The 27,292-nt window shown below is 42.9% G+C and overlaps 2 protein-coding genes across 4 annotated transcripts in view; one reads left to right on the plus strand and one right to left on the minus strand.

Annotated features, from left to right (window-relative positions):
• Positions 1-1,994, minus strand: part of Rpa1 (replication protein A1) — a 79,708-nt gene extending 77,714 nt beyond the window's left edge. The window contains exon 1 of the mRNA XM_004667849.3: positions 1,886-1,994. Coding sequence (XP_004667906.1) covers positions 1,886-1,918 — 33 coding nt within the window. The 5' untranslated portion in view covers positions 1,919-1,994. The remainder of the gene's footprint in view (positions 1-1,885) is intronic.
• Positions 1,995-2,200: 206 nt separating this feature from the next.
• Smyd4 (SET and MYND domain containing 4) overlaps positions 2,201-27,292 on the plus strand; it is a 72,197-nt gene continuing 47,105 nt past the window's right edge. For all 3 annotated transcript variants that reach the window (XM_045159266.1, XM_004667850.2, XM_045159267.1), the window contains exons 1-3: positions 2,201-2,450; positions 3,966-4,111; positions 26,117-26,261. In XM_045159266.1, the coding sequence (XP_045015201.1) occupies positions 3,978-4,111; positions 26,117-26,261 (279 nt within the window). In that variant the 5' untranslated portion in view covers positions 2,201-2,450; positions 3,966-3,977. The remainder of the gene's footprint in view (positions 2,451-3,965; positions 4,112-26,116; positions 26,262-27,292) is intronic.

The raw sequence follows: 27,292 nt of genomic DNA on the forward strand, positions 1-27,292 counted from the left end.
TTTTGCTATAAAATGGAGGTATTATCAAAAATACACATTACAGTGAATTTAAGTACTAACATTGGAAATTGTCAAAAACACTAATTTCAGTAGGGCAAACACCTTTAATCCCAGCACTTGGGAGGAAGAGGTAGGGGGACTGCTGTGAGTTCAAGGCCACCCTGAGACTAGAGTGAATTCCAGGTCAGCTGGGCTAGAGCAAGACCCTACCTTGAAAAATAAAAATACTAATTTCAGGGGGTGGAGAGACAGCTTGGTGGTTAAAGATGATTGCTTACAAAAGCCTGAAGGCCCTAAAAACCACATGCACAAAGTAGCATATGTATTTGGAGTTCATTAGCAGTAGCAGGAGACCCTGGCATGCTCATTTTCTCTCCCCTTCTCTCAAATAAAATAAACATTGTTGTTTTTTTAAAAAAAAAATACTGGAGCTGGAGAGATGGCTTAGCGGTTAGGTGCTTGCCTGCAAAGCAAAAGGACCCAGGTTTGATTCCCCAGGACACACGTGTTAGCATTTATACATTCCTAATTTATTCAAATGTCCACTGTGACAACTGTTCTTTCTCTTCCTATTTTCCCCCAAGCTACCTTTTTTCCTCCATACAACTCTGTTCTTTTCTTTCCACAGCATCATTTATTTATACAATTAGCAAACATTTACTGGGCACCTAACACTTGCCAGCCTTGCTGGTATCACTGGAGATGGTATGCTTGGGGGGGGGGAGGAAAGACATGATTGCAGGCCTCATGGAATTTACAATCTAGTGAGAGACAGAAAGTAGTATTAATAAAATTAGCAAGTATATGCAAATTTACACTATGATGACTAATAGGAAATACACACTGAGCATTTACTCTGCATAAGGCAGTAGGCTAAATACTTAAAATGTAGAAACCCAGTGCTCCAACATATCCTATGCAGCAGGGACTCGGTATCACACCCTCGTCTTACAGAAGTTTAGGTTGTAGCCCAAAGTCATACATGTAAGTGAACAAACAAGAATTAGGGTCTCAAAAACAAGTGGATTCAGTCAGTCACAACTGGGCTGATTTTGAACACTGTGAACCTGTGAGGAAGGCATGAAGAATCACCATCAAACAAAAGAAAAGAATGATCAAGGATCTCGAAAAAGGGAAGAGTGTGCTGGAAAGGGAAAAGGAAAGTGAAGAAAAGGAAAGGAAAAAAAGAAAAGAAAAAGGGGGCTGGTAAGAAGGAAAGACTTAAGAAGGAATGACGGGAAGAGGGTTATGTTAGGTGGAAGTGACCTTCAGGAAAGAAATGATGGTGCTAATGTGGATGGCCTTAAGAACTCTATGAGGAGATAAAATATACTTCAAGTGGCAACAGGCTAGGCAGCCAGAATGTTACCCTATGCAGGCAGAATGACTCTATTTCTGACTAGCATAAATTGAAAGGAAGGAAATAATGATCAACAGGCCCAAACTCTGCGGAAATTTCAGGTAAAGTGAAAACTGAAAAAATGTCGGATGTAGCGACTTGGGGACCATAGTCAGCGTTTGCTATTGTGACCATGGGGATGTCTCACTGGAAAGGACTAAAGAGAGTTAAAGGGATGTCTAAAAAAAATGAAATAGAGGAGAAAAAGACACAACTCGTGGAAAGTTTGGATGTGGACGGGGCGAAGAGTCTGGCGCCGAGGGGAGGTGGCGAAGGGTGGTTTTATTTTGTTTTATGTAAAAGAAGCACGGCAGAGGGGACGGGAAGAATGCCCAGTGAATTTGGAGAGGACAGCGGAGGACCCCCCAAACCCCTCGACCCCGGCGGCTCCCACCGCCCGCAGGCGCCTCCCCCACGTCCTGCCCATCGCCCGCGGCTCCCTTCCCTCCCCGGGGGACCTCCGGCCCCGCTGCAGCCACTCCTTACCGCAATGGCCCCTTCGCTCAGGTGTCCCACCATGGCTCGGCCGCAGGCACTAACTCCCGCGCTCGCGCCCTTCCTCCGCGCAGCTCCCGCCCGGGCTGCAGCGGGGTGCTCAGCGATTGGCCCGGGAAGCTGCGCGCGCCACTCCCGCCCCCGACGTGCGCGCGGCACGGGGGCGGGCCCAGGCGCCCAGGCGCCAGCGCATTGGCCCGGGCGCGGCGGTCGGGTCACGTGACCCGCCGCGAGGCCGGCCTCTAAGGCCCAGTGGCAGGTTGGCTGGGGCCTGGGGGCGGGGCTTGAGCCCAGCGGCGCGCCAAACCGTGCGCCCGTGCGGCTGGGGCTGCCGCGGCCGAGTTCCGGGAGCCCTCCCTGCCAGCTGTCGGAAGCTAGCCCACCTTTGGCAGAGGACGGAATGGAGACTCCGGTTTCCGTCGGAGCCGGTCCCTGATAACTCTGCTGCTGTTGTATACAGTCAGAGCAGCGACCTGGTTCCTTCATCAACGCAGGGCGTGCCCCTACCCCCCGCCTGTGCCAGGCCTTGAACTTGGCACTGTGAGGTCTTTGGAAGGTAAATAAAACCCAGCCCCTGCCCTCGAGACCGGGAGAGTCTGATCCGAGTTTCTGCAGTGAGAAACCCAAACGTGGTGTAGGCCCCAGGTGGAATCACAGATGAAAAAGCAGGGAGAGGGCTGGAGAGATGGCTTAACGGTTAAGGCGCTTGCTTGTGAGGTGTTAGGATCCAGGTTCGATTCCCCATTACCCAAGTAAGCCAGATGCACATGGTAGTGCATGTCTGGACTTTGTTTGATGGCTTGAGTCCCTGGCGCACTCATTCTCTCTCTCTCCTTCTCATAAATAAATAGAAAATTTAAGAAAATACGTGTAGGAATTTACCAGGTGAACTCCAAGTGAGGGGAGGAATGTTCCTGAAACCATGAAAGGCTTATACAAAACAACTGGAGAGCTAGACTTGGTGGTGCACGCAGGAAGTGGAAGCAGTGGATTGATAAATCAAAGTCATGCTCAGCTACATTAGTGAGGTCCAAGAGCCTGCACCATCTGAGACCTGCCAAGAGCGGGAAAGATGGAGAAATGAAATCAATCGTTAGGCAAGCTGGAAATAGCCAAGACTACAATCAGTATGGAAGGATACAGAGGAAGAGCAGAATAAAAAAGAACACCAGGATCAGATAATAATGGGTTTGTCCTGGGCTTCTCTACATGCTAGGAGGAACATTGATGAATTTAAGACAGAAGACTGACATTAGACCTCACCTAGAGGATGATGGGCTGAGGATATGGAGACCAGCTCTGACTCTGGGACGACAAAGTGAGGGTATGAACTGAGAGAATGAAGTAGGGACTGACGCAGAAAACTCAACAGTACTTAATAGTTGCTAGAATTAGTGAAAAGGAAAAATCTAGGACTTGAGCAACTCACATAGATGGAGGTCTAGAAGAACTTTACTACTTTTTTCAAAGTTTTTTTTATCATTTTATTTTTATTTATCAGAGAGAGAATGGGCAGGCCAGGGCCTCTAGCTGCTGCAAACTAACTCCAGATGCTTGAGCAGCCTTGTGCTTCTGGCTTACGTGGGTCTTGGGGAATCGAACCTGGGTCCTTTGGCTTTGAAGGCAAGTGCCTCAGTTGCTAAGCCATCTCTCCAGCCCTTTACTACTGTTTGATTTGTGATTGTATAGCCACCATGTAGCATAGTTTTAGGAACAAAGACTTTCAATAAGTTTTCTTTTTTTAAATTTTTTTAATTTTTATTTTTTTGGAGACAAGGTCTCACTTCAGCTGACCTGGAACTCATTCTGTAGCCCCAAGCTGGCCATGAACTTTTGGCAATCCTCCTACCTCATTCTCCTGAGGTCTGGGATTAAAGATGTGCACCACCACACCTGGCTCAGTAAATATTTTTGAATGACAGGATGTGACAGAATATAGATCCTTCAACACATAAACAGTCATAGAAAAAAGATTACAAGAATTGACTCTAAGTGCTTCATACTTGCTGGGATGAAATCTAGAATTGAGACAGAGAAATCTGAATCTCTTGTTTTCTTACTCACTTTTTAGATCTAGGGTATCATGGATCTGCCTTCGGATGAATGGAAATACTATGTACTTCACAAATGGTCTTTACTCCCCAAGACTACTCAGGTCACAATTTCTACCGCAGAAACTTTGAGTGATATCTTTCTTCACACTTCTTCCCTTCTTCAGTAAGTAAATGAGAACTTTAGAGAAAACCTTGATCTCAGAAATGTTCTCTTTTGTCATTTGATCTAAAGTGGTACCTTTTTGATGGTGTGGTGGTTTGAATTGGATGTCTCCCATAAACTCATGTGTTTTCAATGCTTGGTCCTCAGCTGATGGCAATCTGGGAGGTGGAGTTTTTCTGGAGGAGGTGTGTTGGTAGGGGCAGACTTTGGGGTGTTATAAGCCTACATGGCAAGATGTGATGTCCAGTCTCTTTACCTGCCATCATGAAGCTTCCCCTTGAGACTGAAAGCCAAAATAAACTCTCACCAGGTTTTGGCTGGTTTTAGTCAGGTGTTTTGCCCCAGCAATGTGAAGGAAACAACAGATGGAAAGGTTAACTTTGGATTTTTCAGATTTTTATATTTTCAGGCATTTAGCTGTTCTTGCTATTGCTGTTTTCACTGTTTTTCCCCTTAGTCTATTTATGGAACAGGTAGACATGATTATTTTGTTCTTTTTTTTTTTTTTTTTTTTCAAGGTAGGGTCTCACTCTAGTCCAGGCTGACCTGGAATTCACTGTGTACTCCCAGGCTGGCCTCGAACTCTCAGTGATCCTACTTCTGTTTCCCGAGTGCTGGGATTAAAGGAGTGTGCCGCCATGCACGGCTATTTTGTTCTTTTGATGTCTGTGTTTATAGTTCAATAATCCATTGCCTTGCTATAGTCCCTACACTATAAGCCTTTCTGTCTCTTTTTTTAAAAGTATTTTTGTTTTTATTTTTATTTATTTGAGACAGACAGAGAGAGAAAAAGGCAGAGGGAGAGAGAGAATGGGCACACCAGGGCCTTCAGCCACTGCAAATGAACTCCAGATGCATGTGCATCTGGCTTATTTGGGTCCTGGGGAATCGAGCCTTGAACCAGGGTCCTTAGGGTTCACAGGCAAGCACTTAACTACTAAGCCATTTCTCCAGCCCCCTTGCTGTCTCTTAAAGGATATTGTGGAGCATACCTAGCTGCCCAAAGAAATTCAGAAGTGCTCAAAGTTGGAAAGGAGCCAGGTGTGGTGGCATGTGCTTTAATCCTAGCACACGGCAGGCAGAGTTAGGAGGATGGCCATGAGTTCAAGGCCAGCCTGAAACTACATATTGACTGCCAGGTCAACCTCAATTAGATCAAAACCCTACCTTGAAAAAATAGCAACAACAACAACAAAAAAAAGAAGAAAAAAAAAAAAGGAAAGGATCCTGAAGGTCACATAGTCTAACCTCAGTAATTTTCAAATTCTATGGACTACAGTCCTAAGTAAAATACACATCTCAGGACTGGGGAGATGGCTAAGTGGTCAGATGTACTTGCTGGTAAAGGCTGCGGACCCTGGTTCAATTCCCCATGACCTACATAAAGCCAGATAAAAAAAAGTGGCACATGTGTCTGTTGTTCAGTTGCAGTGCAGAAGTCACTCATGTGCCCATATACACACACATGAAAATAAATAAGCCAGGAGTGGTGGTGCAACCCTTTAATCCAAGCACTCGGGAAGCTGAGGTAGGAAGATCACCTTGAGTATGATGCCAGCCTGGTCTACAGAGTAAGTTCCAGGTCAACTTTTCCTAGAGTGAGTCCCTGCCTCAAAAAAAAAAAAAAAAAAAAAAAAAAAAAAAACACAGAACAGTTGGAGAGCTGGCTTAGTGGTTAAGGTATATGCCTGCGAAGCCTGAGGACCCAGGTTCTATTCCCCAGGTCCCATGTAAGCCAGATGCACATGGTGGCACATACTTCTGGAGTTCTCCCACTCTCTGTCTCAAACAAATAAAAATAAAATCTTTAAAAAAAAAAAAAAAAAGCAGCAGCAGGGCATGGTGGCACATGCCTTTAATTCCAGCACTTGGGAGACACAGATAGGACGATCGCTTTGGTGGTTTGATTCAGGTGTCCGCCACTTAGTTGTTCTGTATGCTTGTTTCCCCAGCTGATGGCAATTGGAAATTAAAGCCTCCTGGAGGCAGTGTATTGTTGGGGGCGGGCTTGTGGGTGTTATAGCCAATTTTCCCATGCCAGTGTTCAGCACTCTCTCTTGTTGCTATTGTCTACCTTATGTGGGCCAGGGGGTGATGTCCACCCTTTGCTCATGTCATCGTTTTCCCCTGCCATTGTGGAGCCTATAAGCCAAAATAAGCCTCTTTTTCTCACAAGCTGCTCTTGGTTGGGTAATTTCTACTAGTAATGAGAACCTGACTGCAACAATCGCCTTGAGTTCAAGGCCACCCTGAGACTATATAGTGAATTCCAAGTCAGCCTGAGCTAGAGTGAGACCCTACCTTGAAAAACCACACACACGTGTGCACATACACACAGAAAAGGGAAAAAGGAAAAAAAAAAAAAAAAAAACAGGGATGAAGACACTTGCTTACAAAGTCTGAGGACCTGAGTTCAATTCTCCAGTACCCACATAAAGCCAGAAACACAAGGTGACACATGCATCTGGAGTTTGTTTGTAGTGGCTAGAGGCTTTAGCATGCCCATTCTCCTTCTATCTGCCTCCTTTTCTCTCACTGTCTCTTAAATAAATAAATAAAAGAAGCTATATATTGTATAATACAACCTGGTAGATACATATATAGAAAACAGTGGATTCCATAGTTTCATTCATTGAACATTATAGATCGCCTATGAAGTTTTATTTATTCAGTGAACATGATTGATCATCTGTTTTGTACCAGTCATTATGCTGGAAGCTTATAATGCATCCATGAGCACAAAAGTTGTATATTTACGGGCTGGAGAGATGACTTAGCTGTTAAGGCGCTTGCCTGCAAAGCCAAAGGACCCAGGTTTGACTCCCCAGGATCCACGTAAACAAGATGCACAAGGTGGCACAAGCATCTGGAGTTTGCTTGCAGTGGCTAGAGGCCCTGGCATGGACATTCTCTCTCTATCTGTCTCTCTGTCTCTCAAAATAAATAAATAAGAATATTTAAAAAAAAAAAAGTTGCCAGGCGTGGTGGCGCACACCTTTAATCCCAGCACTCGGGAGGCAGAGGTAGGAAGATTGCCATGAGTTTGAGTGAATTCCAGGTCAGCCTGGGCCAGAGTGAGACCCTACCTCAAAAAACCAAAAAAAAAAAAAAAAAAAAAAAAGTCATGTACTTGCTTCTGAAGCACAGGTTAAAATTGGAACAAAAAAATAACAAAGACCCTCAGGAAAGAATCTTGGCTGGCCCCAAATTCACAGGATCTTCCTACCTCTGTCTCGAGTGCTGGGATTAAAGACAGGCGCCACCACGCCCAGCAGGAAAGCATCTTTATGTGGTAGTATGCCTGCAAGCTTAAGCAACAGCAAGAAGGGCTGGTGTATTTCAACAGAGTCAATCAAGGAAAAGCCAAAGGAAATAATGTCAGAGGGGCAGTAGGGGCTGGAGGAGAGCTGCTGGCACAAATCATACCTGCTGTGTGGAGGATCAGCAGGAGGAGTCAGGGTGGAAGCAGAGAAGGCCTATAGGGCAGGTGCGTTCTCCCAGGGGAGATGAGGAGAGGGTACTTAGACCAGGAAGAGTGTGGTGAGGATGGGAAGAAGCATTTAGATTCTGAGGTAGATTTGTTGTTATTATTATTGAGAGAGAATTGTGCCTTCAGCTGCTGCAAGCACACTCCAGACACGTGCGCCCCCTTGTGCACACGTGCAGCATTAGCACACTTGCCTCACTGCATCTGGCATTCGTGGAACCTGAAGATTCAAACATGTTCTTCAGTTTCACTGGCAAGAGTCTTAACCACTAAACCATCTCTTCAGCCCCTGAGGCAGATTTAATATCAGCCCTGAGATGAGTTAGGTTGTATTAGAGAATGTGAGATGTCAAAAATGACTCTAGGCCTCCCCCAAAAGCCGGAAGCCGGATGTGGTGGCGCATGTCTTTAATCCCAGCACTCAGGAGGCAGAGGTAGGATCACCATGCGTTCGAGACTAGCCTGAGACTACATAGTGAAATGCAGGTCAGCCTGGGCTAGAGTGAGACCCTACCTCGGAAAACAAAACAAACAACAACAAAAAAAGGCCAGGCGTGGTGGCACACACCTTTAAGCCCAGAACTTGGGAGGCAAAGGATCACAGAGGGTTCGAGGCCACCCTGAGACTACATAGTGAATTCCAGGTCAGCCTGGGCTAGAGTGAGACCCTACCTCGAAAAAACAAACAAACAAAAAAGTGACTAGAGATTTGGGCACAAACAGTTGAAGGCAGAAGGATGACATTGCCATCACCTGGGAAAGCTACAGACAATGCTGTGAGAAGAAGAAAGATCACGGCTTCTATTTGAAGTTCATGTGTTCATGGAGGGATCTAAATGAGTTTGGAGCTCCAGAGAGAGGCCTGGGATAGAGGTACAGACTTGGGAGTTGTGTGTAGCATTTAAAGCTATACAGCTGGGTAAGTTCTTCAAGCAAGCGTGTGCAAATGCTTAATGCATGTGATGTACTTTGATGTTTTGCCTTCTACTTACCTTATTTAAAAAATGCTAATCAAAACCCACCAAATTAATTTCATGACTCACTGAGTCAAAACCTGAAATTTGAAAAATACTGTGGAAAATGTCAAAGCTCTACCAGATTGGTGGATTTCTTTTGCAGAGGAACTGTTGATGAAATTTGGGATGATAGGCAAAGTTTTGCCAATGTGATTTACTAACAGAAAAGTGTAATAATCATCAAAAATCATTTGAACTTTTGGGACACTGACAGGAATAAATTAAAGATTAAGACTTATACTGGAGTTCCTTAAGATTCCAGCCTGGACTCTCTCTTCTTTTCACTGTGTATTCTCCACTGGAGTAACCATACTCAGTCCTGTGATATCAATTCCCTCCTATATACTATGAAAATATAGTTCTAGCCCAGACCTCTCTTCTGAGACTCAAATCTCTGAATCCAGCCAACTACTTGAAAATCTCAAAGATACTTAAAATTCAACATATTAAAAAGCAACCTCAATTTCTTACCTTCAAACTTCCAGTGGGCCCTATCTTAGTGCCTTGTACTATCCAAGGTTCAGTTCCTAAATTAGAAGCCTACGAGCCATTCTGTACTTAAAAAAAAAAACAAACACAAGCTCATGAGCCAGGCATGGAGGCACATACCTGGAATCTCAGCACTCAGAAGGTAGAGGAAAGAGGATAAAAAGTTCAAAGTCACCCTCAGCTACATAGTGAGTTGAAGGCCATCCTGAACTACATGAGATCCTGCCTCATAAAATTAAGAAGAAAGGAAAAACAAAACTCAGGATATTCCCCCGTCCTGTGTGAGATCATCTTATAGAACCCCTTTCTGAACAGCATCAAAATCTGTCCAGTTACTACCTAGAAACTTGGGACTCATAACTGATCTTTGTCTTCTCCTCACACCTCACGTTAAACTCATTCTCAAGTCTTGTCTGTTATAGTACTATGAATGTTAGTTTTCTTTCAGATTTTGCATGTGGAAATTTTGCTTCTGGGTAAGAATGATAGGTTACAGCAAGCTACACTCCCAGGCTACTAAAAAAAATGTGTACTATAATAAACATATGTTTAAAGCTATCATATGGCAACAAGGACTAGATAGACAAATTCTCTTTCCTTCCTGCAGTCAGTTGCAGACTGAGCCTCAGCGAAAGGACCATTATGGAAGAAACAAAAGCCAGCAGAATTCTTGGCGGTTTGGGGGGCTTTTGATTGATTGAAAAGTAAACAAGGTCTCTCTCTGGCTCTTTCTGTCTCTCAAAGAAATAAATGAATTAAAAATAAATTTAAAAAAATTATTAAACAAAAATTTAAAGGGCTGGAGAGATGGCTTAGCGGTTAAGGTGCTTGTCTGCAAAGCCAAAGAACCCATGTAAGCCAGATGCACAAGGGGGCACATGCGTCTGGGGTTTGTTTGCAGCGGTGAGAGACCTTGGTATGCCCTTTCTTTCCCCTCTTCCTCCTTTCACCCCCTCTCTCTGCCTCTTTCTCTCTCAAAAACAAATAAATAAATAAATAAATTTTAAAAAGAAAAGTAGGCCGGGTTTGGTGACACACACCTTTGATCCCAGCATTTGGGAGGCAGAGGTAGGAGGATTGCCAAGAATCCGAGGCCACCCTGAGACTACACAGTGAATTCCAGGTCAGCCTGGACTAGAGTGAAACCCTACCACAAAAAAAAAAAAAAAAAAAAAGTTATAAAAAGAGCAGTAGTGAGGACCAGATGTTCTTTCTTTCTTTCTTTTTTAATTTGAGAAAGAGAGAGAGAATGGGCACACCAGGGCCTTCACCCACTGCAAATGAACGCCAGTCACATGCGCCCCCTTGTGCACATGTGCAACATTGCATACTTGCATCCTTGTACATCTGGCTTACTTGGGACCTGGAGATTCGAGCATGAGTTCTTAGGCTTTACAGGTAAGCACCTTAACCGCTAAGCCATCTCTCTAGCCCATAGTTAGTTAGTTAGTTAGTTAGTTTTTTTTTAACCACATCCTTAGCCCTACCCTAGATGTACAGGTGTCCTTTCTTTTTAAAAAAATCTCTTTGCCTCCCCCCTACTCTCTGTCAAATAAATAAATACTTTTTAAAAGGTATTATTTTATTTTTATTAATTTATTTAGAGATGGGGAGGGGAGAAAGAGTGAGAATGGGCACACCAGGGTCTTTAGCCACTGCAAATGAACTCAACATGCTTGTGCCACCATATTCATCTGGCTTACATGGGACCTGGAGAATTGAACCTGCGTCCTTAGGCTTCACAGCCCTAAATACTTTTTTTAATGGTCTGGAGAGATGGCTTAGTGGTTAAGGTGCTTGCCTGCAAAATCTAAGGATCCAGGTTTGATTCCCTAGTACTCACATAAGACAGATGCACAAGATAGCACATGCGTCTGGAGTTCATTTGCAGTAGCTAGAGGTCCTGGTGTGCCCATTCTCTCTCTTTCTGTCTCTCCCTCCCTCTTTCATTCACCCCTCCCCAGAAAATAAGTAAATAAATAAATAATATATATTCTTTGGTTTTTCAAAGTAGACTCTCACTCTAGCCCAGGCTGACCTGGAATTCACTATGTAGTCTCAGGGCAGCCTTGAACTTGAACTTACAGCAATTCTCCTACTTCTGCCTCCCAAGTGCTGGGATGAAAGGTGTGCACTACCACTCCTGGCAAATAAGTTTTTTTTTTTTTTGGTTTTTTTTTTTTGGTTTTTCGAGGTTGGGTCTCACTCTGGTCCAGGCTGACCTGGAATTAACTGTAGTCTCAGGGTGGCCTTGAACTCATGACGATCCTCCTACCTCTGCCTCCCGAGTGCTGGGATTAAAGGCGTGCGCCACCACGCCCGGCTATTTTTTATTTTTTATTAGTTATGTACACAGTGTATATACAACCATATTGGTACAATTGTCAGCTTCCCCCTGTCCTCCCTCCTCCACAGGGACCTTCCTCGTTGTGGAATGTGGGTTGTGCATTGTGGGGTTAGCCATCAGTTATGGGTAAGAGGCCATGTCTCCGTGCATAATGTCCCACCTTGTGGATCTAACAATCTTTCTGCCCCCCTCTTCCACGAATTTCCCTGAGCCATGTTGGCTTCATTTCAGGTTTGTTTCAGTGATGAGGTCTTGGGAGCCTCTTTGTCTCTGGAAATCTGGTTTGGTAGGAGTTGAGTGTTCTCTGTGTCTCTCTCCTTCACCCTTATGCTGGTACCAGGTGCACCACGAAAGCAGCACTCTTGCTAATTTCTCCAGTTACTCTATGACTTCAGCTGGGGTACTGGTAAGGTATGATGGGCTGATTCTCTCCTCAGGTTCTGCATCCATCTGACAAAGGAAAGCAGAATCTCCAATGGAGAGTGAAGTCAGCGCTGGATAAATGGGATAATCATTGTTACGTTAGAGAAGATTTAATAGGTGTAGGCCCTCATGTAGCCCACAATTGGTCATCGTCGCGTAGTTTGACTCATCTGTGACTACTGACATCTTGAGACCCAGGGCCAGGAGACAGCACATTTCTATTCTAACATCCCCAAATTGTGGCACTTTGTTACAGCAGTGCTAGGAAAATGACAGGCAGACAGGCATGTCCATCCTGCCCGCTTCCCTTTCCCAGCCAGAGGTGCTTCTCTACATCTTCCACATGAGAGCAGAATTTAGGAGCAGAACCCTTCACAGGTAAAGGCTCTAACTATCTGGTGGTTCTATTCTTGGCTCTCCTTCTCATTGGGTCACAGGGAGAATGAGAAAATTTTTTTTTTCTCAATTTTTATTTATTTTTTTTCCTTTTTTTTCTCTTTTAAATTTTATTAGCATTTTCCATGATTATAAAAAAAATCCCATGGTAATTCCCTCCCCCCTGACACTTTCCCCTTTGAAATTCCATTCTCCTTCATATTACCTCCCCATCACAATCATTGTACTTACATATATACAGTATCACCCTATTAAGTACCCTCCTCCCTTCCTTTCTCTTCCCTTTATGTCTCCTTTTTAACTTACTGGCCTCTGCTACTAAGTATTTTCCTTCTCACGCAGAAGCCTAGTCATCTGTAGCTAGGATCCACATATGAGAGAGAACATGTGGCGCTTGGCTTTCTGGGCCTGTGTTACCTCACTTAGTATAATCCTTTCCAGGTCCATCCATTTTCCTGCAAATTTCATAACTTCATTTTTCTTTACTGCTGAGTAGAACTCCATTGTGTAAATGTGCCATATCTTCATTAGGCTGGTTCCATTTCCCAGCTATTGTGAATTGAGTGCAAATAAACATGGTTGAGCATGTACTTCTAAGGAAATGAGATGAGTCCTTAGGATATATGCCTGGGAGTGCTATAGCTGGCTCGTATGGTAGATTAATCTTTAGCTGTCTTGGGAACCTCCACACTGACTTCCACAATGGCTGGACCAGATTGCATTCCCACCAACAGTGTAGAAGGGTTCCTCTTTTTCCACATCCCTGCCAGCATTTATGATCGTTTGTTTTCATGATGGTAGCCAATCTGACAGGAGTGAGATGGAATCTCAATGTAGTTTTGATCTGCATTTCCATGATGACTAGGAATGTAGAACATTTTTTTAGAAGCTTATATGCCATCCATATTTCTTCTTTTAAGAACTCTCTATTTAGCTCCATAGCCCATTTTTTTAATTGGCTTGTTTGACTACTTATTATTTAACTTTTTGAGTTCTTTGTATATCCTAAGTATTAATCCTCTATCAGATAATATAGCTTGCAAAGGTTTTTTCCCATTCTGTAGGTTGTCGTTTTGCTTTATTCAACGTCCTTTGCAGTACAAAATCTTTGTAATTTCATGAGGTCCCAGTGGTTAATCTGTGGTTTTATTGCCTGAGCAATTGGAGTTATATTCAGAAAGTCTTTGCCAAGACCAATATGTTGAAGGGTTTCCCCTACTTTTTCCTCTAGCAATTTCAGAGTTTCAGGTCTGATGTTAAGGTCTTTAGTCCATTTGGATTTAATTCTTGTGCATGGAGAGAGAGAAGAATCTATTTTCATCCTTCAACAGATACATACCCAGTTTTCTTCCCAGCACCATTTGCTGAAGAGGCTGCCTTTTCTCTAATGAGTACTTTTGGCATTTTTATCAAATATCAAGTGGCTATAGCTATCTGGACTTATATCTGGGTCCTGTATTCTGTTCCATTGACCTACAGATCTGCTTTTGTGCCAGTACCATGCTGGTTTTATTTTTTTATTTTTTTACTATGGCTCTGTAGTATAGGTTAAAATCAGGTATGGTGATACCTCCCACCTTATTTTTGTTGGTCAGTATTATTTTAGATATTTGAGGTTTTTTGTGATTCCAAATGAATTTTTGGATTGTGTTTTATATTTCCATGAAGAATTCCTTTGGAATTTTGATGGGGATTGCATTAAATGTGTAGATTGCTTTTGGTAATATTGCCATTTTCACAATATTGATTCTTCCAATCTAGGAACAAGGGATGTTTTTGATGTTTTTGCATTTCCTAGTGTCTTCTGCAATTTCTTGCTTAGTGTTTTATAGTTTTCATTGTAGGGATGCTTTACTTCCTTGGTTAGGTTTATTCCAAGGTACTTTATTTTCTTTGATGCAATTGTGAATGGGAGTGATTCTCTGATTTCATCCTCTGTATATTTGTTGTTAGCATATATGAAGGCTACTGCTTTCTGTGTATTTATTTTATATCCTGCTACATGGGCTGTAGGTGTTTATCAGCTTTAACAGTTTGCTGGTAGAGTCTTTATGGTCATTTATATATAGAATCATGTCATCTTCAAATGATGATAACTTTATTTCTTCCTTTTCAGTTTTAATTAAAAAAAAACTTTTTGTTTGGTTTTTGAAGGTAGGGTCTTCTGGTCCAGGTTGACCTGGAATTAACTATGTAGTCTCAGGGTGGCTTCGAACTCACAGCGATCCTCCTACCTCTGCCTCCTGAATGCTGGGATTAAAGGTGTGCGCCATCACGCCTGAGGTAGGGTCTCACATTAGCTCAGGCTGACCTGAAATTCACTATGTAGTCTCAGGGTGGCCTTAAGCTCTTGGTGGTCCTCCTGAGTGTTGGGATTAAAGTTGTACACCACCACAACCAGCTATAAAAACCTTTTAAATATTATTTATTTACTTATTTATTTGAGAGAGAGAGACTGTTTCTGGGTGATACATGTGCCACTATCTATCTGGCTTTACATGGCTACTGGGGAATTGAACCTAGGCTGGTCTACTTTACAAGCAAATGACTTTAACCACTTAGTCATCTCCCCACCCCAAAATGTACTTTCAAGAACTGAAAAATACTGTAAGTGAAATTAGGAACTCATTTCATTTTGGGGGTGGGGGGAGAGTTGAGGTAGGGGTCTGCTCTAGCCCAGGCTGACCTGGAATTCACTATGTAGTCTTGGACTAGCCTTGAGTCTTCTACCTCTGCCTCCCAAGTCCTGGGATTAAAGGCATGTGTCACCATGCCCTGCTCATTTCATTTTTTTTTTATTGTTTTTGTTCATTTATTTAAGAGCGACAGACACAGAGAGGGAGAGGCAGAGAGAGAGACAGAGAGAGAGAATGGGCACTGCAGGCCCTCCAGCCACTGCAAACGAACTCCAGAAGTGTGCGCCCCCTTGTGCATCTGCTTACGTGGGTATTGGGTAATCGAGCCTCGAACCAGGGTCCTTGGGCTTCACAGGCAAGCACTTAACTGCTAAGCCATCTCTCCAGCCCTCATTTTTTATAGGATATAAATTTTTAATTTTCTCATTCTTCCTATTTTTTTAATTTTTTTTGTTTATTCTTATTTATTTATTTGAAAGTGACAGAGAGAGAGAGAGAGAGAGAGAGAGAGAGAGAGAGCACGCCAGGGCCTTCAGCCACTGTAAACGGACTCCAGATGCATGTGCCCCTTTATGCATCTGGCTAACATGGGTCCTTGGGGAATCAAGCCTCAAACCAGGGTCCTTAAGCTTCACAGACTAGCGCTTAACCACTAAGCCATCTCTCCAGCTCCATTCTTCCTATTTTATTTTTGACAATTTCATGCATGTATACAATGTATTTTGATCATTTAAGATTGATAGCAAATTGAAAATGGTAGAATATAGGATTAGTAAAGTAGTTTACATATGAAGGAAAAACAGAATAAAATGAAAACAGGAAGAAAAGCCAAAAGGGGGAAATGGCACAATATATAAAGATTTGTGTAGCAAATAGTCCAACATACTTTTTTGTTTGTTTGTTTTTTGAGGTAGGGTCTCTAGCTCAGGCTGGCCTGGAATTCACTATATATGTAGTCTCAGCGATCCTCCTACCTCAGCCTCCCATGTGCTGGGATTTAAAGGCATGTACCACCACACCCAGCCTAGAGGGAAAGAGAGAATGGGTGTACCAGGGCCTCTAGCCACTGCAAATGAAGTCCAGGCACATGCACTACCCTGTGCATCTGGCTTTATGTGGTCACTGGGGAATCTAGTTTGGGTTATTAGGCTCTGCAGACAAGCGCCTTAACTGCTGAGCCATTTCTTCAGTCCTAATATACTTATAATTGGAGTCTCAAGAAAGCAGACAGAGGGTAGGGAAGGTGTAATATTCCAAAAAATATTCTGAGCCATGGGCAGTGTGTGAAGCAGGCTTGTTGGATTACCTGAGTGGAGGCCTGGTAGAGTATGTGGATAAGCCATGGTCACAGTGGAGACCCCATGGAGATGACAAGCACCAAGGAGAGCTGCCAGCACGGGATGATGTTTTCCAAGATTGTGGGTAGGCTAGCTGGAGGGGTGCAGTTGGAATTCCAGAGACTTGTCACTGGTTGGAAATGTTTGGAGACTTGTCACTTGTTAGAGCTATGAGACTTGGAGCAACAGAGTTGGATGTTTTACCTGTTTGTTTTCAATCTTGTACTGTTGCATATTTCTTTGCTGTGCCCAATACCATCTTTTGCAGTGTGAGTGTTTATTCTGTGTCGTTATGGTATCTTTTGGGATTCTGGCTCAGTTAAAAGACCCTGAACTATAGGAATGTTTGAACGTCACTACGATTGTTAAAAACTATGGGGACTTTTAAAGTTGGGTGAATGCATTGCACTGTACGTCATGTATGATTATCAATTTGGAGAGGCCAGGGGCAGAATGTGGTGGTTTGATTCAGGTGTCCCCCATAAATTTATGTGTTCCAAATGCTAGGTCCTCAGCTGGTGGCAAGATCTGTCTGCTGGGTCTGCCTGAAGGCGGTGTATTGTTGGGGGCAGGCTTTTGGGTGTTATAGCCAGCTTCCCCTTGCCAGTATTTGATACACTCTCCTGTTACTGTTGTCCACCTTATGTTGGCCAGGAGATGATGTCCATCTTCTGCTCATGCAGTTGTTTTCCCTGCCATTGTGGAGCTTCCCCTCGAGCCTACAAGCCAAAATAAACCTCTTTTTCCCACAAAAAAAAAAAAAATTCTGAAATTGATTTAAAAAAAAAGATATTAGTTCACAAATTCCAGAAGCTCAGTAAATCCAAAGCAGTATAAGTAAAGTCACACCTAGGGAAATCAAATCCAAGCTGCCAAAAGTTATAAACAGAGAAAATGCCAAGAGCTGGGATTCTAGGAAAGCACCACCACCCCTAGCCGTTGATTTCTTTTTAGCGCCATTTACCTTTGTTAGTAGCCACAATCTTCTTGTCCAGAGCTTGAAATATACTCCTTTTGTAGTTTGACTCTGAAATGTTTCCCTCAGTCTGGCGATTTGAATGCTTGGTCTCTCATTTATGAGGTCGGACCTGGCTGGTAGAAGTAGATCGCTAAGGGTGGGCCTTCCATTTGCTTGCAAAGCCTGACAGCCCAGGTTTGATTTCCCAGTACCCATGTAAAGCCAGAATCACAAGGTGGCACATGCATCTGGAATTCATTTGCAGTGGCCAAGGGCCCCGGTGTACCCAAACTCTGTCTCTCTCTGTCTCTATCTCTCTCTCTAACAAATAAATAAAATATTTTTAAAAGAAGAGTAGGGGGCTGGAGAGATGGCTTGGTGGTTAGGCGTTTGCCTGTGAAGCCTAAGGACCCCGGTTCGAGGCTCGATTCCCCAGGACCCACGTTAGCCAGATGCACAAGGGGGCGCAAGCATCTGGAGTTCGTTTGCAGTGGCTGGAGGCCCTGGCGCGCCCTTCTCTCTCTTTCTCTGCTTCTTACTCTCTCTCTCTGTCACTCTCAAATAAATAAATAAAAATGAACAAAAAAAAATTAAAAAAAAATAAAAAAATAAAAGAAGAGTAGAAGTGCTGGAGAGGTGGCTCAGTGGTTAAGGTGGTTGTCTGGAAAGCCTGACAACCCAGGTTCAGTTCCCTAGTACACATGTAAAGTCAGATGCACAAAGTGGCATATGTGTCTGGATTTCATTTGCAGCAGCTGGAGGCCCTGGTGCACCCATTCTCTGTCTCTCCCCCCCCCATCTTTCTCTGCTTGCAAATAAATAAAGACTTCCTTTGAGTCTTTAAAAAGTTTTTTTTTTTAAAAAAAAAAGAGTGAGCCTCAAGGGTGACAGTTCAAACCCCCTGTTTCTAGCCAATCTATTTCGTGTGTGTGTGTGTAGGGGTGTGTGTGTGTGTGTGTGTGTGTGTATGTGTGTGTGTGTATGTATATATATGAGCTTACTTATGTATTTAAGAGAGAGAAAGAGGAAGAGACATGGAGGAGAGAAGAAAGAGGGAGAAAATGGGCACACCAGGGTCTCCAGCCACTGCAAACAAACTCCAGGTGCATGTGCCCCCTTGTGTATCTGGCTTATGTGAGGCCTGGGGAATCAAACCGGGGTCCTTTAGCTTTGCAGGCAAACACCTCAACTGCTAAGCCATCTCTCCAGCCTCTGGCCCATCTCTTTGTTTTTTTCTTTCTTTCTTCTTTCTTTTTTGTTTTTGTTTTTGAAGGTAGGGTCTCACTGTAGCCCAGGCTGACCTGGAATTCACTATGTAGTCTTAGGGTGGCCTTGAATTCATGGTGATCCTCCTACCTCTGCCTCTCGAGTGCTGGGATTAAGGGCGTGCACGCCCGGCTTAATTTCTTGATCCATGATAAACAGCTGCCTCTTTCACACACTCCTGCACTCTGCCACCATGGACAGAACTGCTCCACCCTGCTGTTATGGATGAAAATTCCCTGAAACTGTAAGCCCAAATAAATCGTCCCACCCTTAAGTTGTTTCTGTCATGTCTTTGGTCTGAAGAACACAAAAGATAACTAATGTGATTTCTTTTTGACAAAACTGCAAATGTTTCTGATCTCTTCTGCTCCTTTGCTCATATTTCGCACTGTGAGCCTGGCTGAATACAGGCAGCAGTACCCATGCGAAACCTGAATTTTGGACTGCCTTGACTTCCCTCAAGCAGATTGATTAATCATCACCAGAAATCTCAGCCTCCTACCAAGACCTTAGACATGGACAAAAATGTAGATAAGTCCTTTGCCACATTGTAACACTAATTTGTCTGAAACCTCATATGCATAGTCTGTACTATCTGAATTTGTTTCAACAGAATGTCTTCGGAGCTCCTACTAGAATAGTCCATTAAGCTCTGCTGATAGCACTCAAGGCTTTCTCTAGCCTATTTCTACAGACTTTTCCAGATACCACCCCCACACCAGTTCCAAGTCTCCTGAACCATGCCATCAGGTAAAATCACAGCAGTCAGTTTTCTGTATCTTTCATTCATGACTGTGACAAACAAAATACCTGATACAATTTAAAGGCAGGGCCAGGGAGATGGCTCAGTGGCTAAATGTGCTTCCTGCACACACATGAGAGTCTGAGGGGGCTGATACATCCCAAGTTTGAATCTCCAAAACCCACATTAAGCATCTTGGCATGGCCACATGCACCTATAACCTTAGTCCTGTAGGGGAGAGGAGAAGAGACTGGAGAATCACAGGAACTTGCAGAAAAATAGGGCAAGCTCTGGGATCAGTAAGAGACTCCAGCTCAAACAGGAATGGGTAAAAGAACAATGGAGCAGGACACTGCCACTCCGGCCGCCGTAGGCGAATGAATGTCCCCCATCATAGGCCGTGCACAGGACACCACAAGGGCACATACACATGCAATATGCTACACACAAGAAAACAAAACAAAACAAGAAAGAAAAAAAAACTTAAGGGTGGAAGGGATTGTTTGGTTAATGAGTGAAGATTTCAGTCCATGGTCACAGGGTTGTGTGGCTCCATTGCTTTGAGTCTGCAGGAAATCAGAATCTCATAGCAGCCAGGATATAGAGAAAGTGAGAAACCAAGGACAAGGTAGACCCTTCAAGGCCACACCCCAATGACAAACCTGCTCCAAATAGACCTCCTGGCAGTTAGGCCATCACATCACCCTATCAGTGGATTAATCTATTGGTTAGGTCAGAGTCCTTGTGATTGGATCACTTTCTGAAAGCCCTACCTCTGAACCTTATGTGAGTCTCCAGCTAATGAGATATGGAGTGATATTTCATATCCAAACCATAACATGCTTCTCCTTCCTCTTTTATTTTATTTTTTTATTGACAACTTCTATACTTACAATAAACCATGATAACCCCCCCTTGCCCCTTCACAACTCCACTCTTCATTATATCCCCTCCTCTCTCCATTAGTCTCTCATTTATTTTGATGTCATCATCTTTTTCTCCTATTATGAGGATGTTGTGTAGGTATTGCTAGGCACTGTGAGGTCACAGATATCGAAGCAAATTTCTCTCTGGACAGTTGGATGTAAGGAGTCCTACCCTTTCTTTGGCTCTTACATTCTTTCTGCCACCTATTCTGCAATGGACCCTGAACCTTGGAAGATGTGATAGAGATGTGTCAGTGCTGGATACTTTTCTGTCCCTTCTTCTCAGAGCTGTGTTGCCTTTTGGGTCATCTCAGTGGTCATCACCATCTGAAAAAAGAAGCTTCTCTAACTAAACGTGAGAGTAGCATTAATATATGAATATAAACATTAAGCCAGGTGTGGTGGCACATGCCTTTAATCCCAGCACTTGGGAGGCAGAGGTAGGAGGATCGCCATGAGTTCAAGGCCATCCTGAGATTAAATAGTAAATTCTAGGTCAGCCTGGGCTACAGTAAAACCTTACCTCAAAAAAAAAAAAAAAATTAGCTGGGCGTGGTGGCGCACGCCTTTAATCCCAGCACTTGGGAGGCAGAGGTAGGAGGATCACTGTGAGTTCAAGGCCACTCTGAGACTCCATAGTGAATTCCAGGTCAGTCTGGGCTGGAGTGAGACCCTACCTCACAAAACCAAAAAAATGGGCTGGAGAGATGGCTTCATGGTTAAGCACTTGCCTGAGAAGCCTAAGGACCCCAGTTCGAGGCTCAATTCCCCAGGACCCACGTTAGCTAGATGCACAAGGGGACACACGCAGCTGGAGTTTGTTTACAGAGGCTGAAAGCTCTGGCGTGTCCATTCTCTCTCTCTGTCTCTCTCTGCCTCCTTCTCTCTGTCGCTGTCAAATAAACAAACAAACAAACAAAAAAATAAGTATGGTGTTACAGGGCAGTTTGGTGAGAATAATACATACATTCAGCCAGACAAGAGCAGGCTTTATACCCCTAAGGCTCATGACCTCCCCTGCCATTGGCTTTTGATTAGATTTTCAGTACCAGGCATATATTCCCTTCCATAGAGCAGGCCTACAGTCCAATTAGAGAGCAGTTGGTTTCTCCCAGAGCAGACATGCCACTATTGCACCCGTTTGGTCATTTGGCCTGTCTGGACAACCTTGAGGCTTGCAGTGTCCACTGTTTTCACTGCTGATGACCTCTGTCTCCCATAGGGCTGGATGCAGTGCAGCTTTTTCCAGCTTTCAGTTGACTGGTCTATATCCTTACTCTTCTCTAAGGGGAACAGTGAAAGACCTTTCCAGTCTCGTTTGTGTATTTGCATACATTTGAATATAAATACATCTCCTTTTGTTTGTTAGATTATACTATGCTCATTGTTCTACAAGGTTTTCTCACTATCTCATCTTCATTTTCTTAACGGCCATGTGATATCACTAGAATAGTATAATTATGTTACAATTTAGTTGTTCTCTTTCCCAGTGATGGGTAATGAAGTTCTTTTTTGTTGTTTTGTTTTGTTTCACTATTACAAATAGTGTTGTAGTAAACAATCCTTATGTGTGTTTTTGAAAACGTATTTAAGAAATTAAGATATAGGATGGAGAATGGAATGTCAAAGGGGAAAGTGAGGGGGGAAGGGAGGGTATTACCATGGGATATTTTTTATAATCATGGAAAATGTTAATAAAAATTGAGAAAAAAAAAAAGAAATTAAGATAGACTCTTAGACAAGGAATTGCTCCATCAATGATTATGAGCATCTTCACATGAATAGATGCTGTCTAATTGCCTCCCAGAAGGCCTTACCAGTTTACTATGAACAATAGATTAGAGTCATTTTCCCATGTCCTCACCAGCATTAAATGCAGTAGTTCTTGGGTTCAGTCCCTAGTACCACACACAAAAATGAACAAAAAATAACAAAGAAAGCCTTTAATTTTGCCAGCCTTAAGAACAACAATGATAAATCCCATGTTTAATCTGCAGTTTTATAATTACTAGTTGAATGGTGCTTTTTCTTTTTTTTAATTTTTATTTACTTATTTATTTGAGAGTGACAGAGAGAGAAAGAGGCAGAGAGAGAGAGAATGGGCGCACCAGGGCGTCCAGCCACTGCAAACGAACTCCAGATGCATGCGCCCCCTTGTACATCTGGCTTACGTGGGTCCTGGGGAATCGAGCCTCGAACCAGGGTCCTTAGGCTTCACAGGCAAGTGCTTAACCACTAAGCCATCTCTCCAGCCCAAGTGGTGCTTTTTCTGATGTTGCACTTCATTTGTATTTCTTCTCTGAATTGCTTATTTGTGTCCTTTGCCCATTTTTGGCTGATATATAGACCTACCAGGTGAAGCTTCCCATCATGGCACACATCTTGAACCTCTATTCAGCCCTCAGTGTCTGAGCATGATTTCCTTTGTATCTGGTATGTATCATTGGTGCTATATATATGTAGCCTTATGATACATCTGTCCTGAACATGGGCTTTTTTGTTGTCACTAGTCTGTGAACATTGCAGTGTAACAACCATTTACGTGTGCTTACATTGTACAAGTATTGTGGGTAGTGTAGAAAAGGTGGGTTATAGGCAGTGGTAGAGCTTTTCTCCAGCATACGCAAGGCTCTGAGCTTGACCCCAACAGCCTCCCAACATGTATCTACATAAGTTATGCAGAGATGATTTAAGGAATATGCCTGAGTATTAAGATATGTATTAATTACATGCAGATTCTGCACCATATTAAATGAGGGACTTGAGTATTTGCAGATTTTAGTTGGGGGCCTGGAACCAATCTCCCTCGGGTAGCATGGTATGATAGTTAATACATTGTGTGTGTTTTGATTTTCATACAGCCATATCTGTCATCTGGGGGATTTTGGTTTGTTTTGGCTTATTTGTTTGTTTGTTTCAAGGTAGGGTCTCACTCTAGCCCAGGGTAACCTGGAACTTGCTCTATCATTCCAGGCTGGTCTTGAACTCACAGCAATCCTCCTATCTCTACCTCATGAGTGTTGGGATTAGAGGCGTGCACCACCACACTTGGCTCTTGTTTTTTTGTTTTGTTTTGATTAGATTTTTTTTTTCAAGGTAGGGTCTCACCGTAGCCCAGGCTGACCTGGAATTCACTATGTAGTCTCAGGGTGGCCTCAGACTCACAGCGATCCTCCTACCTCTGCCTCCAAAATGCTGGGATTAAAGGCATGTGCCACCACACCCAGCCAAAAACCTTTTTAAAAATATTTATTTATTTATTTAATTTATTTATTTATTTATTTATTTGCAAGAAGAGAAAGACAAGAGAATGGGTGAGCCAGGGCCTCTAGCAACCACAAACGAACTCCAGATACATCTGTACATCTGGCTTTACATTGGGTAGTAGGGAATCAAACCTAGGTCTTTAGGCTTTGCAGGCAAGTGCCTTAACTGCTGGGCCATCTCTCCAGCCTACCATATACCTTTTTTGTTTTTCTCTTTGTTTTTTTTTTATAACCTTTAACTTTTAAAATATTTTTTATTTTTATTTATTTATTTATGAGAGAGAGACAGAGATTAAAAGAGAATGGGCACACCAGGGCCTCTAGCCACTGCAAATGTACATCTGGCTTACATGGGTCCCGGGGAATCTAACCTGGGTTCTTAGGCTTCACAGGCAAGCACCTTAACTGCTAAGCTATTTCTGCAGCCCTCTTTGTTTTTGAAGTGGGGAGTCTCACATTATCCCAGGCTGACCTGTAATTCACTATGTAGTCTCAGGATGGCCTCCAACTCACAGTGATCCTCCTACCACTGCCTCCTGAGTGCTGGGATTAAAGGCGTGCGCCACTATGCCCAGACCATGCTCAGCTTTTTACATGGTTGTCCAAACTAAATGAAGAAAGGAAGGAGGGAGGGAAGAAGGAAGAAAGGCAGGAAGGAGGTCTTGTTAAGTTACATCTGTTTTAGAATGTGGTATTATGATTCACTATTTGTATTGTGTATGATGTTAGGGAATATTCTAACTTTCCAGATAGACAGTTTGTCCATAGCATTTATTAAATGGTCCATCCTGACCCTAGTTCTTCAAAATTCCTTACTTAACAAAAATTAAATTTGTTTACTACACATTTGCTTCTAAATTCTATGTCTGTGCCAAACGCAAAGGTTTAAATTATTTTGACTTTATTCATCTTAGAACTCTTTCCGTTTCAAGTAACAGAAACCCAGCTAAAATTTGAAATCTGTAGCTGTAAAACTAAGGTCTTCAAAAGCAGATCTGTTTTCAGATTGGGGTGTATGTATTTGGAGACTCAGGATGTCATCAGACTTCATATTTCTTCATCTCTCATAGTCTGCACTTGATATACACTGTAACCATTCTCAGCCCTGGGCACACCCTGGTACCTTGCTAAACCCAGGGACAGAGGCCATTTTTCCGGAGTGCTCCAGTGAAAAGTTGTAGAAAAGCCTTAGATCACATATCTTGTCATTCAAAGATGTGCACCTTCTCCGATTGGCCAAGCCTGTATGGAAAGCCCAAACCTAACACCATCTTGTGGTCAACCCTAGGGACACTTTCTCCACTGAGATTTACCAGCAGGAGGGGAAAGGGGCATTCAGATGTGAAAATGCAAGCATACCTGTGACTTTGATATCTCTTTGGCCAAGCACCATTCTGAATAGAGCTGTGATCTTCTTTTTCTAGAACATATTTACTACACTGTGTACATTTCCCCTATGTGAACTTTGGAATTGGCTTGTGAAGTTCCGTAAAAAATGTTGTTAGTTTTTGATTGGGATTGTGTTAGATTTATAGATTCATTTATGGAGAGTTGACATTTTTACAATATTAAATTTGTTCATCCAAGCAAAGGGTTGTTTTGCCATTTATTTAGGGTATCTTTTATGTCCTTAAGTAAAGTTTTATAGTTTCCTTTATATAGGTCTTGCACATTTCCTGCTAGATTTATTTTTATTTGTTGAAGGTTTTTTTTTTGTTGTTGTATATAAGGCTTTAGCCCCCCAATTACATTCTCTAATTGATTAGTGGAAGAAATAAATAAAACTAGGATTTTCTTTTCTCTTTCTCCCTCTCTTTTTTTTTTTTTTTTTTTTTTTTAGTTTTTCAAGGTAGGGCCTTGCTGTCTAGCTCAGGCTGGCTGACCTGGAATTCACTATGTAGTCTCAGGGTGGCCTCAAACTCATGGTAATCCTCCTACCTCTGCCTCCCAGGTGCTGCGATTAAAGGCGTGCACCACCACACCCGCCTCTTTCTCTTTTCTTAGGCAAGGTCTCCTGTATCCCATTCTGTTCAAACTTATAAAAATTGACCTTGAATTTCTGATTACTTCTTCTACCTCACAAGTGCTGGGATTATGGGCATGCACCACCAAGCCCAATTTAAGAGCATTTTTAGCAGGGTTTAGCAGTACATGCCTTTTATCCCAGCACTTGGGAGGCAGAGGTAGGAGGACTGCTGTGAGTTTGAGGCCACCCTGAGACTACATAGTGAATTTCAGGTCAGTCTGAGCTACAGTGAAACCCTACCTCAAAAAACAAACAAAATATATATTTTTTAAATCATTGTATACCTGGCAGTCTAACCATACCTTAGTCTTTTTTGTTCATAGCTATGCCAGTCCACTTGGAATTTCAGATTAACTGTGTGCTAGTTTTATAGACATGTGCCATCATGCATAACTCCTAAGTATTTTTAGCACAGTATAAGTGGGGAGTACTCCTGGTACAAAGACACCATGTGTTGTATCATTCCCCACACCCAAGCTTCTTTATGATGTATAATCCCAGGGTTCACTGGCAGGTGAGTGGAGCTAAAGAATGAAACCTTAGAGCCGGGCGTGCGTGCCAGCCCCCCCCCCCCCCCCCCCCCCCCCCGTGTTCTCAGCCTGCGTTCTGACTTCCAGGTGCATGCTTCAGAGCCTTTCTCAAAATATAAATGTTTGCTGCTTCTTTCCTTTTTCCTTTCTCTTCACAAAGACCCAAGGATGAGATGGTTTTAAAAAGACTTTCTGGAAGTTACTTGGTCAAAAAGGACTACGATGCTCCCCTTTTCTACAGAGAAGAAGGAAACAGAAAGTTCCAGGAGAAGGAGTACACGGACGCCGCAGTGCTGTACTCTAAGGTAAGCCAGGCGTACTTCTTCAGAAGATCCTCATATCCCTAAAGTTCATAGCCAGTGTTATTTTTCTCTGTCATTTGTGGATTGGATTTGGAAAATAAGGTAGAATTTTGTTGGTGATTATATACTCAAAGAATAGTCCACACGTCCTGAATTTCACCCAGAAACTTCTATTCCCATATTCCTTCAGATACCTAGTAACAACAGGTTTATTAGCCCCTTGCTTTGCTCTGCTGGGTTTCTCACTCTCGTTGAATTGTATGCTATTTTTGTCTGAATGACTGATGAGAACACTAGCGTGTTGCTCTTGGTTTAGAGAACAGATAGATAGCTACAGAGTTGACTTGAACTAGAATGACTTAGGTGAACTTCTGTGTAGCCACAAACAAGTTGAATTCTACATATTGAAGGTGGTCAGTGAACTTATAAAATCAGTCAAGAGATTTTTTTAAGTATTGATTTTGATTTTATTTTTAAATTTCATTTATTTATTTGTATGTGGTAGAGAGGACACCAACTCTCTTGCCACTGCAAACACCCATCCAGCTTTATTTATTTTTTGTTCATTTTTATTTATTTATTTGAGAGTGACAGACAGAGAGAGAAAGAGGCAGATACAGAGAGAGAATGGGCATGCCAGGGCCTCTCTAGCCTCTGCAAACAAACTCCAGACACGTGTGCCCCCTTGTGCATCTGGCTAATGTGGGTCCTGGGGAATCGAGCCTTGAACCAGGGTCCTTAGGCTTCACAGGCAAGTGCTTAGCTGCTAAACCATTTCACCAGCCCCATCCAGCTTTTTAAAAATTATATATATATATATTTTTTTTTGACAACTTCTATACTTACAAACAACAAACCATGGTATCTCCCTCTCCTCCCTTCCCCCTAACTTTCTCCTTCATAACTCTGCTTTCCATCATATCCCCTCCCTCTGTCCATTAGTCTCTCTTTTAATTTGATGTCATCGTCTTTTTCTTCTATTGTGAGGGTCTTGTGTGGGTATTGCTAGGCACTGTGAGGTCATGGATATTGAG

Source organism: Jaculus jaculus, chromosome 9 (assembly GCF_020740685.1).
Source record: "Jaculus jaculus isolate mJacJac1 chromosome 9, mJacJac1.mat.Y.cur, whole genome shotgun sequence".
NCBI classification, from domain to species: Eukaryota; Metazoa; Chordata; class Mammalia; order Rodentia; family Dipodidae; genus Jaculus; species Jaculus jaculus.